Source organism: Fukomys damarensis, unplaced genomic scaffold (assembly GCF_012274545.1).
Source record: "Fukomys damarensis isolate Sample0158 unplaced genomic scaffold, DMR_v1.0_HiC HiC_scaffold_19, whole genome shotgun sequence".
Lineage (NCBI taxonomy): Eukaryota > Metazoa > Chordata > Mammalia > Rodentia > Bathyergidae > Fukomys > Fukomys damarensis.
In genome coordinates this window covers 8,055,457-8,073,128 of record NW_022900931.1, presented here as the reverse complement: position 1 = coordinate 8,073,128, position 17,672 = coordinate 8,055,457, and the positions used below count along the sequence as shown (strand labels likewise).

The 17,672-nt window shown below is 59.6% G+C and overlaps 1 protein-coding gene across 1 annotated transcript in view; it reads left to right on the top strand.

The window, feature by feature from the left end:
• Cacna1i (calcium voltage-gated channel subunit alpha1 I) overlaps positions 1-17,672 on the top strand; it is a 90,465-nt gene that overhangs the window by 68,508 nt on the left and 4,285 nt on the right. Inside the window, exons 18-38 of the mRNA XM_033765937.1 lie at positions 5-132; positions 383-483; positions 1,055-1,178; positions 1,350-1,418; positions 1,864-2,048; positions 2,480-2,606; positions 2,863-2,988; positions 3,673-3,762; positions 5,103-5,295; positions 5,709-5,860; positions 7,202-7,311; positions 7,894-8,027; positions 8,693-8,763; positions 11,303-11,381; positions 12,092-12,213; positions 12,909-13,250; positions 13,520-13,672; positions 13,760-13,882; positions 14,612-14,777; positions 16,172-16,371; positions 17,487-17,670. Of these exons, the coding sequence (XP_033621828.1) occupies positions 5-132; positions 383-483; positions 1,055-1,178; positions 1,350-1,418; positions 1,864-2,048; positions 2,480-2,606; positions 2,863-2,988; positions 3,673-3,762; positions 5,103-5,295; positions 5,709-5,860; positions 7,202-7,311; positions 7,894-8,027; positions 8,693-8,763; positions 11,303-11,381; positions 12,092-12,213; positions 12,909-13,250; positions 13,520-13,672; positions 13,760-13,882; positions 14,612-14,777; positions 16,172-16,371; positions 17,487-17,670 (2,979 nt within the window). The remainder of the gene's footprint in view (positions 1-4; positions 133-382; positions 484-1,054; positions 1,179-1,349; positions 1,419-1,863; positions 2,049-2,479; positions 2,607-2,862; positions 2,989-3,672; positions 3,763-5,102; positions 5,296-5,708; positions 5,861-7,201; positions 7,312-7,893; positions 8,028-8,692; positions 8,764-11,302; positions 11,382-12,091; positions 12,214-12,908; positions 13,251-13,519; positions 13,673-13,759; positions 13,883-14,611; positions 14,778-16,171; positions 16,372-17,486; positions 17,671-17,672) is intronic.

Here is a 17,672-nt window from a genome sequence, read left to right as displayed (position 1 = left end):
GCCTGGAGGGCGGCGGGCCCGGGCCCCGGCCACGAGGATTGCAATGGCAAAATGCCCAGCATCGCCAAGGACGTCTTCACCAAGATGGACGACTGCCGGGACCGTGGGGAGGACGAGGAGGAGATCGACTACGTGAGTCGGGTCGGCTTTTCCGCAGAGGGTGGCGGAGGGAGCAGGGCGTGGCCCAACGGGCGTGGAGGCGGGCGGAGCTTGGGGTGTGGCCTTTGATGGGCGTGGTCTGGGCCTTGGAGCTCTGGTGAGCTTGATAGGAGGAGTTGGCTCTGCTCTTGGGAAATAAGCCCCCGGCCTCGAATGGGGCGAGGGTTGTGGGGGGGGTCATCCAGTGCCCTCAACTTGCTAACCCTCCCGCGGCGTTCTCCAGACCCTGTGCTTCCGCGTCCGAAAGATGATGGATGTCTACAAGCCCGACTGGTGTGAGGTCCGCGAGGACTGGTCCGTCTACCTCTTCTCTCCTGAGAACAGGTGAGCACAGCCGGGCATATAGTGTGGGTGAGCATAGGGAGAGGGTGCTCTCTCTCAAGCCAGGAAGGGCATTAGTGGTACACTCACACACCCTGGGGTGCAGGATGGATCTGCGGGGAGGATGAGTGTCCAGATGTCTGGACAGGACTTTCCTGGGCTTCTCCAGTGCTCTTGGCCAGTCCTGTGCTGGGCACCAGGTAGGACAGATCCTCTAGCAGCCTGGCGTGCTTACACATTGCATGTGGGGAATCAGAAGGCTTCCTGGAGGAGGAGAGGTCCAGGTGGAGGAGGCAGCTGGAGGGGATGTGTAGGGCAGGAGCAGAGGATATCCGACAATGGGCCCTTGGTACTGAGGGCAGGGGCCGTGTTTGGAAAGCCTTGAATGCCGGGGCAAGGTGGATGCCTGTCACCCTATTGGGGTGTGGTTGGGGAGGAAGCTGGAGGTGGGCATCCTGAGCAGGTGGGAAGCTGGCACCTGTTGGAGGAGGAGAGGGCAGTCGCTTCCTTAGGCTACCCTGGTCCTCCTGTGTGCAGGGTGGGAGGCACTCTGACACTCCGGTCCCTTGCCCAGGTTCCGGGTCCTATGTCAGACTGTCATTGCCCACAAGCTCTTTGACTATGTGGTCCTGGCCTTCATCTTCCTGAACTGTATCACCATTGCCCTGGAGCGGCCCCAGATCGAGGCGGGCAGCACGGTGAGTGGCTGGGACCCGGAGTCGGGCAATGGGCCAGGCAGAGGGAGCTGTGGCAGGGAGGAGAAGGTCGTCTGAGGCTCAAACATGGGGCCTCTCCTGGCTGCCCTTGGGCTGACTCCGAACCTGAGCTGTGGGCTTCCTGGGACCCATGGCATCTCCCATCTCTTTCAGGAACGCATCTTCCTTACTGTGTCCAACTACATCTTCACAGCCATCTTCGTGGGCGAGATGACACTGAAGGTCTTTCTGAGCTTCTCCTGGACCACTTACCCCTAGCTCAGCCCTCCTGCCCTTGTCACTGGCCTGCCCATCAGCAGCATTCTAAAGGGCCCGAAGGTCCACCACATTGGGTGCCAGCCCCTGGGTTGGGCTTCTGGGATGTAGAGGAGGTCTGTGGCGTACCCCCTCTCCTGGAAGACAGATGCAGTGGGGAGCACTGACAGTGTAATGGTGGTACCTGTTAGAGGTATGGGGTGCAGGGAAAGATTCCAGCTCGGAGCTTCCCAGCGCCTTAGCTTTGGCTTGGGTTTGCTAGATGTGCTAATGGGATGGACACCTTGGCCCTGACTCCACCCAGGCTCCGCCTACCACCCACCCTCCGCCTACCACCCACCCTCAAGGAAACGCCCTTGAGCTGGCCCCGCCCTCTTCCCTGCCCCTTCCCGCTGACGGGCCCCGCCCCCAGGTGGTGTCCCTGGGCCTGTACTTCGGGGAGCAGGCGTATCTGCGCAGCAGCTGGAACGTGCTGGACGGCTTCCTCGTCTTCGTATCCATCATCGACATCGTTGTATCCGTGGCCTCTGCTGGGGGAGCCAAGATCCTGGGAGTCCTCCGGGTTCTGCGGCTTCTGCGTACCCTGCGCCCCCTTCGGTGAGGGGCTGGAGTTCTGCGTCGTGCAGGAAATCACTGGGGTCCAAGTGGGCCCCTTGCTCCAATTTGGGGCACATTCAGACCTCCAGTAGCACCTGTCAAACAACCTAGTACCCGCTCTTGGCAGACCAGGGCGTGGGGTGAAGGGTACTGATAGGGCAGGCGTGAAGGCTGTCCCAGTACTGTTCCCCACCTCTGGGGGGCTCTCTACTCTGCGACCAGGGCGTCCAGTGGACCTCAGGGGACTGGGCACAGTGAGAGGGAGGGCAAGTGCCCTCTTGTATTTTAGTCTGTGCCAGCTGGCCTGTTTTGCCGAGCCTGGGTTGCCCAGCCACTTTCTGTCATTCCTTGCTGCTGTCCTCATGCCCTTGGGGGCTCAGCCCTGGCCCCGCATGAACTGACAGTGTCCCCTGGGTCCTCCTTGTTCACAGTGTCATCAGCCGGGCCCCTGGGCTGAAGCTGGTGGTGGAGACACTCATCTCGTCCCTCAAGCCCATTGGCAACATTGTGCTCATCTGCTGTGCCTTCTTCATCATCTTCGGCATCCTGGGGGTGCAGGTGAGGGACGCCCAGCTGTGCAGGGGCAGGGTGAGGGGAAGCCTAGCACAGCCAGGGCAGAGGCTGCACGCTTCTCCCCACCCCAGCCTCTTACTGGGGCCTGGCCCGGCAGCTGTGGTTCTTGGCAGGGAGGCCGAGACAGATCCCAACCCCGATGAACAAGCCCAAGGGAGGCTGGGTCCATGTGATCGGAGCGGCGGCTTCTTCTGCATCGTGCCCAGCCCCCTGGAGTACTAACCTCGCCTTCTCCCCTCAGCTCTTCAAGGGCAAATTCTACCACTGTCTGGGTGTGGACACTCGTAACATCACCAACCGCTCTGACTGCGTGGCCGCCAACTACCGCTGGGTCCACCACAAATACAACTTCGATAACCTGGGCCAGGTGAGCCCTGCCCACCTACCTCTTATCTGACCTGCTCCTTAGGGGTGACAGCTCTTCAGTGCTGATGGCCCTGGGCTCACAAACCAAGCTGCTTTCCGAGTTTTAGTTTCCTTTTCTACAAAATGGGTAAGGGGAACACTCCCTTCTCTGAGCTCCTGCATGCAGAGAGGCTGGCCAGTGCCCAGCACTTGCTAGAGCTCCACTGGACGTTGGTCCTGGCCTTTACTTGCCACCCAGGGCTCTCTGACAGTTTAGTCAGCAGCTTTTACTGTCGGTGTGACCTCTTTGAGCCTGTTTCGTCATCTGTGAAATGGGAAATGGGAACCATCTGTGGCCCAGCTTGGGTTCTCTTTCTCACCTTCTCTGTTTTCCACTCCAGTTGGCAGGCAGGCCCCTGCCTGGTTCCCACAGTGCTCTTGGTGCCCCTCCTGGGGACCTGACAGGCTTGACCCATTTGGGGAGAGCCCAGGTGAGAACTCTGGGCTCTCACTTCAGTGCCTCCTAAGAATCTGCCCCAACTGCACCCCTTTCCTGAGAGCCCACCAGGCAGCCTTGTCCCCGGGCGTGATTGTAACACTCTTTGTCCCTCCATCCCCTGGAAGCAGAAGAATGGAGAGCTGAGGAGGTACAGACGCAGCCGGAGCCACCCAAGCCCCTCACCCCTGTACCCTTCATGTCTTCCAGGCTCTGATGTCCCTCTTTGTCCTGGCCTCCAAGGATGGCTGGGTGAACATCATGTACAACGGGCTGGACGCTGTGGCTGTGGACCAGCAGGTGGGCGTGGCTGGGGCCAGGCCAGGTCTGGACTGTGGGAGGAACATACTGTGTTTGGGCCCAGTGGTCTGAAGTCAGCCCCTGTGAGGCCTGCTCACGGTGTCTCCCCGCCGGCACCCACACCCACCCTTCGTATCCTGGCCTGAACCTCCCTGGGCAGAGCCATCCTTTGGGTGCTTCAGACTCCTGCTGTGCAGGGAGTACGAGCCCAGCCGGCTCCTGCCTGGTGGAGAAATGAGAGGAAGAAGGCAGACGTGTTTGAAGGGCAGAAGTCGGAGCAGGGAAGGAAAGGGGTTCGGGTTCTCTCTGCTGAGAGCCTGGAGGCTCAGGACCAAGGGCAGGAGAAGGGCTGAGCAGGCCGGAGGCGAGGGTAGAAGGAAAGGTGAGGAGGCAGGGGTGGGTGGTCCACAGGACCCCGGGTGCCGTGGCTAGGGTGCCAGCCTGGGGAGGAATTGTATTTGAGGGCAGAGGGAGCCAGTAAAAGGGTTACAGCAAGAGTGGGGCCCCTGCTGGCCAGGTTGCTTGTGGGTGCCTGCGAGGTGGGTGATGCTGTGTGATGTTGCTTTGGGAAGTGTTCTGGGTGCAGTGGGTCAGGGAGGACATCAAGTGCCTGAGTGAAGGCCTGAGCCTCAGCTCCCAAGATCCCAGTGGGGAGCAGGGGGCTCCTCTGGGACTAGGCAAGCGTTTGGCAGGACACAGCTGACCAGGGATGGCTGTGTCCTGAGGACCAGGCTGAGGTGGTCAGGAGAAGAGCAGGGAGCGTCTCTGGGGCAGGGCAGAGCCCACACTGGAGGAGTTGGGGTGGCAGGAACCCCAGGGCTCAGAGTGGCCTTGGCCATTTGACTTTCTGAGACCCAGTTGGTTAGACGCTGGAGGTGGAGGGGGCCGTAGGGATGGTGAGGGGATGAGAGCATTTGGAGGCACCTTGCTGCACTCTCCTGTCTGTTCTGTCCCTACCCCCAGCGGTGTATGCGCGCACAGACCCTACCAGGCACGGCTCACGCCTCTCCTGACTGCCTTGTTTCTGGACGGATGAGTGAGCTGGTGGAAGGAAGGAAGGAAGCATGGGGGAGTTGAGTGGTTTTTTTTTTGGACGGGATGCTTGTGAGAGGAAGAAGGCAGATGTGCTTAGGAGGTGACAGTTGGAGCAGGGAAGGAAGGGGGCTCTCTTTGCTGAGCACTTGTGCAGGTCCAGGGTAGGCACTTCCCACCCGCCTCACTCAAAGCTCTCAGTTCCCGAGAGGCAGGCGCCGCTGGTCCCAGCACTCCGGGCTTGGCGGGTCAGGTGCCCGCTCTGGTGCCCGGTCAGCCTCCTCAGGCCTGGATCTGGCTCCCTGCAGCCCGTGACCAACCACAACCCCTGGATGCTGCTGTACTTCATCTCCTTCCTGCTCATCGTCAGCTTCTTCGTGCTCAACATGTTCGTGGGCGTCGTGGTTGAGAACTTCCACAAGTGCCGGCAGCACCAGGAGGCCGAGGAGGCGCGGAGACGGGAGGAGAAGCGGCTGCGGCGCCTGGAGAAGAAGCGCCGTAGTGAGTGGGCAGCTCGGGGTGGGGGCCGCGCTGACCCCAGGGCCTCTGGAGCCGAGAGGGACGGGAACAAAGGACACGGTCCCTGTGCCTGTGGTGTGGCCCTTTCTCCTCACCTCTGCCTGCCCAGTACCCCGCAGTGTCTGCTTAGAGTCCTGGGGTGACACCGCTGCCTACTGGAGCGGGGCCCAAGCCGCGGGCAGAGGCAGAGCCTGGAGGGTCATCTGCAGGAATCCCGGTCCTCCCGGTGCCCTCCGTGGGTGGGAGGAGACCTCGCTGACCCGGGGCCAGGTGGACCAGCATGTTCTGCCCTTGCTTCCTTCCTCCACTCTGCCTTTCCCTCTTTCGTGCTGTCCCCTTCCCCTTGGTACCAGTCCTCTGTGATCTGTGCCACTCCCCACACTGTCCCCTTGCAGAAGCCCAGAGGCTGCCCTACTACGCTACCTACTGCCCCACCCGGCTGCTCATCCACTCCATGTGTACCAGCCACTACCTGGACATCTTCATCACCTTCATCATCTGCCTCAATGTGGTCACCATGTCCCTGGAGCACTACAACCAGCCCACGGTGAGCCCAGGTTGCTTCTGAGCCCAAGGTCACACCATGAAAATGAGGCCAGGGATAATCAGGGACAGGGTGGAACCTGGGGTGGTGGAATGAAGGGTTTAAGAAAACCCTCTGCACCTGACCCTGTGCTGGGCACTGCAGGGGAGGAGGCTCCGGACAGCCCTGCCCTACTCAGGTCATGTCCTGGACGGGACAGATGCATGACAGGGAAAGGTAACCGGTTCCCAGGGGGTGGACTTTGGGACCAGCCTAGAACGTGGGTCACAATGGCCATGGTGTGGTACATGCTGACTGTTTGTCAGACACACTACATAAATGAACTCTTCAGTCTTCACAGTGACTTCAAAACAGAGAACCCCAGCTAGATTTTGTAGATGAAGAAACTGAGCCCCTGAGAAGTTCAGTTACTCAGCTGTAGGGTATGGAACCAGAACTAAAACTTGGATTTACATTCAAAGCCTACCATGGAGCCAGCACTATGAGCTGACTATATGGAGACTAGAGGAGGCCTTAAGGTGGCAGGGCCACTACAGGCCATCACCAGAGGAGGAGGAAGAGGGGGCCCAGTTCCTAGAATTGCAGACAAAGTGTGTGAGGAGATCCGAAGGACACACGCATTCTAAAGCCTCAGCTCGATGGAGTTGGTAGGAAAGAAGGGGAGAGCAGAACTTTCAGTTGAGGAAAGAGAGAGAATCTTACTTCAAATGATAGAGAAGACTGTTATGAATGGAAGGGAAAGGAAGGGAACCATGGACAGAAAGACACAGTAATTGTAGAACTTCCAAATTAACACACAGACACGGAATAATCATCGCTCACATTTACCAAGTATTCATTCTATGCTAGCACTGAACTATGACCTCATTTAATTTTCACAGAATCTTTTGGAGGTAGATGCTATTATTTTTTAACAATTTTTAGATTAAAAAAGTAAATGCTGGGCCAGGGATTTAGCTCAGTGGTTTTGCCACTTGCGAGTTCGATCCCTGGTACCCCACCCCCCAAAAAAATGAAAGTAAATGCTGAAGGAGGCCAGTCACTTGCCCTAGGGCACCAGTGAGTAAGGAGTAATTGCTAAGCCAGGATTTAAATCTAGGCAGTCTAGTTTGGAATCCTTAACCCCTATCCATTCTGCTTCAAAGTGGAACAACTGGACAAACCAACAGAAATAAAGAAAAGGGGATAATAGTGTAAACTGAATAATACATACTAAGTAAGACTGAAGGAATACAAATAGATAAATCATTGTCTAAATGAGAATGGTCTAGATTTTCCCATCCAGGGGAAGTTTATGGGGGCAGGTCATGGGGCCTGGATTATGCTTCTCTTTGCCCTCTGTAGTCCCTGGAGACGGCCCTCAAGTACTGTAACTACATGTTCACCACTGTCTTTGTGCTGGAGGCTGTGTTGAAGCTGGTGGCCTTTGGCTTGCGGCGCTTTTTCAAGGACCGGTGAGTGGCTGGGCCATTCTAGGGAGCAGGGTGGGAGTCGGTCCTGGAGAGGCCTGGGTTTCTGAGGAAGGGACCCAGTAAGCGTTGATGAGCAGGAGCTCCCAGTTGAACAGGAAGTGATGAGGTCTCAGGCAGCGAGCGGGCACAGGGCATTCCACCAGGCCCTTCTCAGCCCACCTCCATCCCTGCAGGCAGAGCAGTTCTGCTTTATGCTAATTCTCCTTTCAGAAGGAGCAAATGAGGCTGGGAGTAACCATTGCACTTGCCCAAAGCCATGCAGAGGAGGCAGGTGGCTTGAGGTTTAGACTTAAATGACCGCACTGGTCTTCTCTGCTTCATCAGAGTCAGAGCCCTGCTTCTTCCCCTGTGGGGCCCCAGAGGTGTTGATTTAACTGCATCAGCCCTTGCTTGGGAAGCTGTGAGGCGTGGAAAGCGGGCAGGACGCAGGGAAATCTGGAGAGGCTGCAGGGAGGGTGGCCACATTGCCCAGTGGGCCATACCAGAGGCTGAGGAAGGGCGAAGCTGCCTTCGGCGGGATGTGTCCCTGAACCCCACCCTGCCCTCCTCTGCCCGGCTGAGCAGGTGGAACCAGCTGGACTTGGCCATTGTGCTGCTGTCCGTCATGGGCATCACGCTGGAAGAGATCGAGATCAACGCAGCACTGCCCATCAACCCCACCATCATCCGCATCATGCGGGTCCTGCGCATCGCCCGGGGTGAGGGGCAGGGAGCGGTCGGGCAGGTGCAGGATGGGACGTGTGTTCCCTGGGAGGAGCACCCAGGATGGGGCAGGGACTGGCACCGCCTGTGGGTTCACAGCCTCTCCACGTTCCCACCTCCTTTCTTCCTGTTGTGACGTACTTGCCTCCTGGTCACACCACCACGTGGTCTGGTCTCACCCAGTCCTGCCGGATGATGTGCGACAGCTCCAGCTGTGACAGGGACAGGGTGCTCTTGCTTTTTTGCTGCTTCCTGCCTATTACTGCTGCATGCCCAGGGTGGTGCCCAGTAGCATGGTGGGTGACACCGGAGGCCTATTTAGCCAGAGGGAAGGGAAAAGGCCTGATGAACACTCACGCTGGTCATCTGTTTCATCATGGTCAGTGACAGTCACACCCTTACGGCCCTCCACTCCCACGTACAAGTCCTCGTTCTCTGGGATGTTTTTCTGCTGACGTCCACACCTCATGTCACACGTTTTATGCACAGCACCATTCACCCAGTCGCTGCAGCTGTGCTGTTGCAGTGAGGCACCGGAGTGGCCCCTGCGTGCGCGCTCCTCCCTGTCCCCTCTTCTCCCAGTTCACACACCTGCACACAGATCTGCACATGTGCGTGCCCACGGCCTGGGCTGAGCCGGCCGGGCTGGTGTCGCCCACAGTGCTGAAGCTGTTGAAGATGGCCACAGGGATGCGGGCGCTGCTGGACACGGTGGTGCAGGCTCTGCCCCAGGTAAGGGCCGCTCCTCTGCAGGGCCCTGCTCCGGGCCTTGGTGTTGCGCTGGGCTCTGGGAGTGCAGATCGTGACGCCCCTTCTCCCCACACCTGCCCAGGCCCAGGGGCAGTGGTTGGAACCAGGGCCCCTTCCTGCCGCCTGCTTCTAGGCCTGAGTGTGGTCACTCACACTTCCCCTGAACCCTGTCTGCGTGGGTACAGAGAACCTGCATAATGCCCTGGAGGCCCCCAGGGTGGTGGGGGAGCCGATGCCCGCAGTGTGCTCGTGGCAGAGGATGGTACTAGGCACTCGCACTGGAAAGGGGATCTTTGAGCTTGACCTGACAGAAGGAGGCGGTGTCATGTGGTTGGAGAGGTCCTGATGCAGTATCAGGGTGGGCAGTGGGAGACCCTGACCTGGTGGGAACCCTGAGCAGTTGGGGAAGTCACCCGGTCAGTCACGGTGCACCCCATCCCTGTCCCCATTACTTGACGTTCCCCTCCAGCACTTCCAGGGTGGCCTGCACTCCAGCTGGAGCCCTCAGCACACTCACTTCTTCTTTTCAATGCCTCAGGCCTTCAGGAACATTCCTGTCCTAAAACAAAAGGCATGGGCTTGCCACAGTAACTATAAGTGTCAACAGCCCAGGGAGGATGGAAGGGAGGCTGATTCTCTCAGGGACCTGGGCTGAGGATCCCAGTGAGTTCTCTCTTCAAGTTTGGTGTGAGCTTCCTAGCGGCCTGATTACAAAGGGAAAGTGACATGGTTTTGGTCAGATCTGCAGGGAAAGCAAGGATATTCAATCAAAGAGATGTCATTTTCCATGATGCACAGAGAGGTGGTGCTGGGTGTGCAGACAGGAAGTGGTTTGAGACTAGACCTGGAATCGAGGCATCCTGTCAGGTCTTCCTGGACCAGCACCATGCTGGCACGGCCCACACACAATGGCAATTGCAAGGACACTGGCCCTACTAACAAGCGTGTGCCAAAGGGGGTCGGGGCTTGCCCTTTAGAAACTATCAGCTGATGCTCATGCAGTCCGTGGATGCCACAAAGTGTAATGAAAGCAAGTTGAGCTCTCCCTGGGCACAGGGACGGGGCAGTGGAGAGGCCTCCGCAGAGGAGGTGCCCAGTGATTCGGGCTCCAAGGGGTGAGGAGGACACAGCACTGATCAGCCAAAGACAGAGCCTTCCTTGCAGCAGGAATGGACTGTGCAGAGGCCCTGTGGGTAGGAGCTGGGAGACTGGGCTGGAGGGGACCTCGGGGCCAGGTTATGGCAGGACTTCGCTATTGGGGTAGTGAATTTGGGCTTCATCCTGCGGGCACTGGATGCCACAGTAGGGTCTGTGCTAGGGGCCTCAACCAGAGCTGCCTTGGAGAAGGTGGGAGCATGGAGGAGAGGCCAGAGACACGGAGGCCCAGGGCACAGAGGGAGGAGACCGTGGGAAGGCTGAAGGGACCTGGGCAGGAAACGCTGCCCGCTCCTGGCCTGAGCTGGTTCAGAAGCTGAGTTCTGCGGCCATGCGCCACATTCTTCACCTGGCAGGTACTCACGAAGCACTCGTTTCGCTAATGAATGGAGTGAGATTTAATTAGCCCGACATGCAGTGTGCAGGGCAGGGTGGCCCCGAGGAACCATCCTTGGGAGCAGAGAGGCTGTGATTAACGGGTTTACTTTTCAGCGATTAATGTGATCGCTTTCCAATTGCATCCTCGGGGCCTTCTGAGGGGCCTGGGAGGGATTGCATTTCCAGGGCGGGAGTGCGGTCGCACTCACCTTATCCCCAGTACAGAGTGTAGGGAGCAGCATGGATTCTGTGGCAGCGGCAGTGGTGGGTGGGTAGATCTGAGCTAAGTGTGGAATCTGGGGCGTATTCTCCCACAGGAGCCATGGGACGGGGGTGGCTGTGTTTGCAGGAGGCCCCGTGCTGGCCTGTCAGGCAAATCTGGCTTCATCCAGCTGTGTCCTTGCTCTTGGGACCTCCCAGACTAGTAGGAGACAGGGACAGAGACATACAGGTTACACTCCCACTTCCAGACAACATTCGGTCTGCTTGGAGAATCCAGGTGGGCCTTGTGGAGGAGGTGGCGTTGCGGCTGAGACTTCCTTCCCTGCTACCCTTGCCCCATTCATCTATGGGACCTTGTGTAGCACATAGGTGTGCAGGGTAGCAGTGCACACATGGGCTTCTATCCCTGTCCCACCGCTGATGGGCCGTGTGAGGCTGGGTAAGGGCCTTCACCTGTCTGTCTCTTCCTTCATTTGAGATGTAGGCGTAAAAGATGGCTCCTAGATTACTGCAGGGAGTAGGTGAGCCGGTGAATGTGATGTGCTTGAAATCGAGTGGCTCATAGTAAAGTCTCGCCGAGCATTTCATCGTTATCCTGTGCTCTGTGCCATGTGGGGTGGCACACATGGACACGCAGCCTGGTAGAAAGTTGCTGCTGCCCTGAACCTGAGCTCAGAGCCTGGGCCCCACCTCTGCCCTTGTGCCCAGGCCCAGGCCCCCACCCGCTCCCCTCCCAGGCCCCTGTCCAGCCCACCTCTCCCTGCAGGTGGGCAACCTGGGCCTCCTCTTCATGCTGCTCTTCTTCATCTATGCTGCCCTGGGTGTGGAGCTCTTTGGGAAGCTGGGTGAGTGGCTGCAGGGGCCCCTGGCGGCGTGGGAGGCCTGAGGACGACTCCAGGCTGTCACATTGGGCCATTGTCCTGGGCAGGGCCTCTGTGCAGGCGGCCTTGGCCATCCACAGCCTGTTTTGGGGTGGTGGACCCAAATAGTCTGGTCTCCCGGGAACCAGCTTGCCCTGCCCCTGGCCAGTGCCCTTTCTGAGCCAGTGCTGCCCAACAAGCAGAAAGGCTAGGGCAAGCCAGGCATGATGGGGCATCCCTGCAATCCCAGCATTCCGGGAGTCCGAGGGAGGAAGATTGCAAGTTCAAGTCCATCTGGACTTGTGAGGCTCTCTCTGAAAATAAATGAAAAGGGCTGGGATGTAGCTCAGTGTGAAGTCCCTGGATTTAATCCCCAGTACTACAAACAAAACAAAACAATACAAAAAAATGCCAAGTCAGGGTCAGAGGGCATTAGCTGAGAGCACTGGCTCCCCTGAGGGGTGGCCCCACCTCATCCTCTCTCTCAGAACTGATTCTCAGTTGAAGGGAGAGCCAGACACTCCTGTGTCTGACCCCAGCTACCACCTCCAGAGCCTCAGTTTCTCCATCTGTGGTTGGGGCACAGGTGCATGCACCTCTGAAGGGGATTCTGGGAAGGTTTTGGGAGCCTCCAGTGCAGGGTGGCCTGCAGGGGGCTCTGCCAGCCAGAGGGGCTGACCCGTCTCCCCTTTCAGTCTGCAATGATGAGAACCCGTGCGAGGGCATGAGCCGGCACGCCACCTTCGAGAACTTTGGCATGGCCTTCCTCACACTCTTCCAGGTCTCCACAGGCGACAACTGGAATGGGATCATGAAGGTACCTGTGGCAGGCTGGGGACAGGGGTGTCGGGTGGCTTCTGAGTACAGTGTGGGTGTTGACCTTGCTCATCACACTCAGGGAGCGAGCGCCCCACTGAACAAGAGGGGAGCACAGGGCCCTGCCCGGGACCCCATAGCCCAGTGCCCCAGAGCAGAGGCCAGCCAGGCAGCACTGCCCCAAGATGGTCTGGGGGCAATGCCTCTGCCTGGGGTTGGGAGTCTTTGGCTTAGATGGTGCCCAGGCTCAGCCATTTTCTGCACCCTCAGGCTTCCTGGCCTGAGGGCAGAGCTGAGGCCCTGCTTAGCGGCCCGTGGGATGGGCACAGGTGGCTTGTGGCTCTTTCCTACCCCACTGGCCTAGCTGAGGCAGGTGTGGGGCAGAGGGCGCCAGGAAAAGCTGGCGGCCCTGACACGGGGGTGGTGGCCAGCTTCCTCGGCATTGTGGGGTTGAGCCCTTCTCCAGCCTGGCTGTGGCCCTGGGGGGTAGGGCTGGCTCCAGCCAGGGTGAAGTGGTTCAGAGCCACTGGGCTGAAGCTGAGGCAGTCGGGTTCCACCACAAGCCAGACAAGACCGTGGGGCAATTGGAACCTCATGGGGCTTTGAATCCGGGCCTTGCCACCTGGGCGCGGGTCGCCACGCTGGTGGGCGGGGCTGGCGACCTCGGTGCTCAGCAGCGCCTCCCCGTGGGCACAGGACACGCTGCGGGACTGCACCCAGGACGAGCGCAGCTGCCTGAGCAGCCTGCAGTTCGTGTCGCCGCTGTACTTCGTCAGCTTCGTGCTCACCGCCCAGTTCGTGCTCATCAACGTGGTGGTGGCTGTGCTCATGAAGCACCTGGACGACAGCAACAAAGAGGCCCAGGAGGACGCGGAGATGGACGCCGAGATCGAGCTGGAGATGGCCCACGGCCTGGGCCCTAGCCCTCGGCCGCCAGTTGCCTCCCCAGGCGCTCCCGGCCGAGGACCCGGAGTGGCCGGCAGCAGCGGGGGCGACAGCGAGGGTCGCCGATGCCGGCGCTGCTACTCTCCAGCCCAGGTGGGTGGGGGCTGGAGAGGGCCTGAGGGTCTCCAGGGGTCGGGCACAGCCAGGCTGGAAGGGCAGCCAGGCTGGGGAGGCCTTGGACCCGAGCGTCTGTCTTTGGGGACCCCTCCACGCACAGCTTCAGGAAGGGGTGACCCTGTGACAAGGAGGTCGGTCCCAGGCCACGGGCACAGAACGGGAGGGCAGCTGTGCCCCACACGCCCCACAGTCCCGGGACCCAGCCGATAATGCCAGCTGTCCCCACCTCGTCCCCGTCCGCCTAGGAGACCCTGTGGCTGGACAGCGTCTCTTTAATCATCAAGGACTCCTTGGAGGGGGAGCTGACCATCATTGACAACCTGTCTGGCTCCATCTTCCATCACTATGCCTCGCCCTCGCCCGCCGGCTGCAAAAAATGTCACCATGACAGGCAGGAGGTATGGGCAGCCCGGGAGGGGCTGGCACCATGCTGCGAGGCGCCGTCCCAGCCCCAGGGTGATCCGAGGCAACACCTCTTCCTGCAGGTGCAGCTGGCGGAGACGGAGGCCTTCTCCCTGAACTCAGACAGGTCCTCGTCCATCCTCCTGGGTGATGACCTGAGTCTCGAGGACCCCCCAGCCTGTCCGCCTGGCACCAAAGACAGCAAGGTGAGTGGCCCTGGGGGAGTCCCTGCACACCACACCGCTTTCCTGCACAGAAAGCCTGAGTGCACGGCTTCTGGGGCCTGGTGGAGCTCAGGCAGGGCACAGTCTGGTTCGCCAGGTCACTCCGCACCAGGCTCAGCAAGTCATAAGGGTCTGGGTGGGTTGAGTCTGTTCGCCCCGCAGGGGGCACTGAGGTAGCTCTGGATGAGCTTGCTAGGTCACGGTCTCCTTGGGCTGTGGGGCCAGGAATGCCCAAGGAGAAAAGGCCAGGGAGAAAGGCCAGGGTCTGGTGTTTCCTGTACCAGATCTGATGCAGTGGCCTGCAAGGCAGAGTTTCCCCTTAGTTTTGGAAATAGAAACTGAGCCTTGGCAAAGGGAGGGGACCCACGGAGGGGACCCACCCAAGGCCATGTTCACAGAGACACCCATGGCCTCTCCGCCTGTCTTTGATGGCATATCCCGGTTGACGTGGCTGCTGCTCTGGGCCAGAGTCCGCACCAGCTCTGGGTTAGAGAGAGGAGCCTTGCTGTCCCCAAGGATCTCAGTCACCAAGGGAGTGGACAGGGGAGCCACTCACCTTGGGCATCCCAGAGGGCTTCCTGGGGACTGGCAGATGGAGATCATTGGCCAGGTGGGGTGGCAAGCAGTGGCGCTGTACACGAAGGTGGCTGTATCAGGCCAGCCTCTGTGCTCTGTCTCTCTTCCTGTCCCATCTGCCTCCCTTCCCCGCAGGGTGAGCCGGACCTCTCCGAGCCCATGCGGGTGGGAGACCTGGGCGAATGCTTCTTCCCCCTGCCCAAATCAGCTGTCTCCTCGGGAACAGAGAACTTCCTGTGCGAGATGGAGGCAATCCCATTCAACCCTGTCCGGTCCTGGCTGAAGCACGAAAGCAGCCAAGGTGAGAGGCACAGCTTCACACACCTCATCTCGGGTGTCTGCTTCAGAGGGAGGAAGTGGAGTTTTTTCCCCTGGTGCTTTTGCCCAGATATTTTGCATTCAGTTCTGAAAGAAAGAACCTGCTAGATATCTGGCAATAGGGCTGATATATCAATGATAAAAGATCAAGAGCCAAGTAATACAGCGACGTGAGATAATTACAAGCCAAAGCTAAAGGAACCTTCATGCTGAGCCTCCTAGGAGCTGTGGCAAAAAGGGAATCAGGTTGGCACACACAAATCTCATGGTGAAGTAGAAGGATTACTGACAGATCTCTGAGTGGATTTTCTTGTAGAGCTGAATCTGAGAAGCGTTTATCCTTATCTTCACACAAGGTGATGTTGAACAGCAGAAAGCCTGATGTTTTTGATAGCCCCTTTGTGAAACATCCCAACCTTTATTCTTTGGCACTGCCCCCAGCATCCTTTGGGGGTAGTTTGGGCTTTGGGTCTGTGGTGAGGCTGTGGGCACACGGGCAGGGACTGAGCTGTTCTGCTTGTCATTTGGGCTACAGGAGCCTGGTTTTATGACATGCGGTGGGGAGGGGGCAGAGAGAGGAGGAGCCCAGCAGCAGGAGGACCCTTAACCCACCCCACATACTCCACTGGGATGTGTGGACTGGCACCTCCAGGAGCTGGGCTGGGGTGGCTTTTCCCAGGACCTCACCCTATAGCTGACAACTGACACAGAGATTTCAGACTTCCTGAACCCAAAGTCCAACCTGAGAGCCATTCTGATTGGGCAGAATCCTTCACCCTGGAGTTGGCTCTCATTTGTATTTTCCTTAAATGACAAGGTTCTGGGACAGTGGATCCCACCGGGGACCATCCAGCTGTCCCTCTACCTGGGTACCTGCTTATGCATCCCCGGTCCTGGACACTAGGGGTCTCTGGACAGAGGCTGTGCTGCTGGTCCTGTCCCCAAGATCCAAGGCCCCTCTAGGGTCCCTGGCCTGTCCTGCCCCTCTGTTCCCAGCAGAGCAGACAGCCCCGTGTGGCACTTGAGTCCGTGCTGCCAGCCAGTGCAGGCCTGACCCGCCTGCTGCTTGGGGGCCTGAGGGCTGGTGGCTGAGCACCTGCTGCATTCCTGTGCCGGGAGCTCTCACCTGCTTTCTCTCTTCCCTGGAGGTGGGCAGCCGGCCCATTCCCAGGCCTAGACTTGGTCTCTTTGGCACCAAAAGCTATGCCTCTACCAAGGGGCTGTCCTCCCAGGAGCCACACTGGCTGCCTCACTGTTCCCCTCTTGCTCTCACACTGGGGAAACAGACTCAGAGGTGGGGCCGGTAGTCGGTTTGTTAGGGAATCCTCTCTGCCAGCCTGAAGCACCCCATGGCTCCATCTCTTCCCTCCCCTGCAGCGCCCCCGAGCCCCTTCTCCCCGGACATTTCCAGTCCACTCCTGCCCATGCCTGCTGAGTTCTTCCACCCTGCTGTGTCTGCCAGCCAGAAAGGGCAGGAGAGAGGTGTCGGCGGCGTGGGGACCCTCCCCAAGATTGCCCTGCAGGGCTCCTGGGCCTCTCTGCGCTCACCCAGCGTCAACTGCACCCTCCTCCGGCAGGTATGGGCACCTCCTAAGCTCTGGGGAGCTCCCTGCTGGGCCACCTAAGCCGGGTGAAACCTGGAGGTATGGGAGGGGAAAGGAGCAGAGTCCAGCTGTGCAGGGAGCAGTTGGGGAAAGCGAGGGGCTGCTGAGTCTGGGGGAGCACATGGCAGGACTATGTGCTTGGGCACCTGGGGGGTGCGGAGGGTGGAAAGGACCCAAATGGGGAGCCTGGTAGAAGATCCCCCGGCCCTAGCTTTCGGGAAGGGGCAAGAGATGCTGGGGAGGCTTCGCACGGTGACGTGTGCTGAAGGATGGGTGACATCTTGGGACCCCAGGGTGGGCGTGGCGGGGGCGAGGTGACTAGGAATAGGGTCAGAGGACCAGGGCTGGGACAGGAGGTCTCGGCTGCAGGTCCCTATATTGAATTGGCTGGGACCACAGCTCCCTGGAGCACGGTCCTGTGCAGAGGTCCTGCGGGCCCCAGCCGCAGTGGGGCAGTGGAGGCAGAGCTTGCCAGTGCTCTTGTGATCACTGACTCACTCGAGACGGTTGACCTCCCAGCCATGTGCCAGGGTGCAAGGGCCACAAAGTCCCTGCCTCTCGGGGCTGACGGCTGAGTGGTGAGAAGGGGTGGCCTGGTGTTGGAGGGGAAATGATAGACAGCTGCCCTGAAGGTACAGGGAGCAGGGCAGGGCTGTGTGAGAGCAGCGTGGCCCAGAAGGGTGCAGGGGAGGGGCGACGGGGAGCTCGCTGAGGGGCCATGGGGCGTGCAGGTGGGGTGAAGGAGACTCGGGAACCAGGGAGTAGGTGGGCAGTCGGGCCAGGGGCTTTTCCCGTGAGTGCGCTGGGGGCCTCTGTGAAGAGCAAGGCCAGGCTCTGTCTTGGGCTGAGAAGGATGACTCTGGCTGTCTCCTGAGGGTTGGCGGGGTGGGGACCCTGTGGGAGCCTCGGGGGGACTGACTCCCACAGAGCTCCAACAGCAGAAGGTTGCCACGGGATCCTGGGTGTGCTCTGAGAGGTTTCCTCTGGGACTGGAGGAACTGGATGCCCAAGCCGGGAAAGGTGGCACCCCCGTCACTGGGGTGGATGGGGGAGACAGGTGGCCCCATCCCCCTCCTGCCTCCCTGCAGGCCACCGTGAGTGACACATCCCTGGATGCCAGTCCCAGCAGCTCAGCAGGCAGCCTGCAGACGACACTGGAGGACAGCCTGACCCTGAGCGACAGTCCCCGGTGTGCCCTGGGGCCACCGGCACCTGTACCAGGGCCCCGGGCTGGTCTGTCACCAGCCACCCGCCGCCGCCTCAGCCTGCGGGGC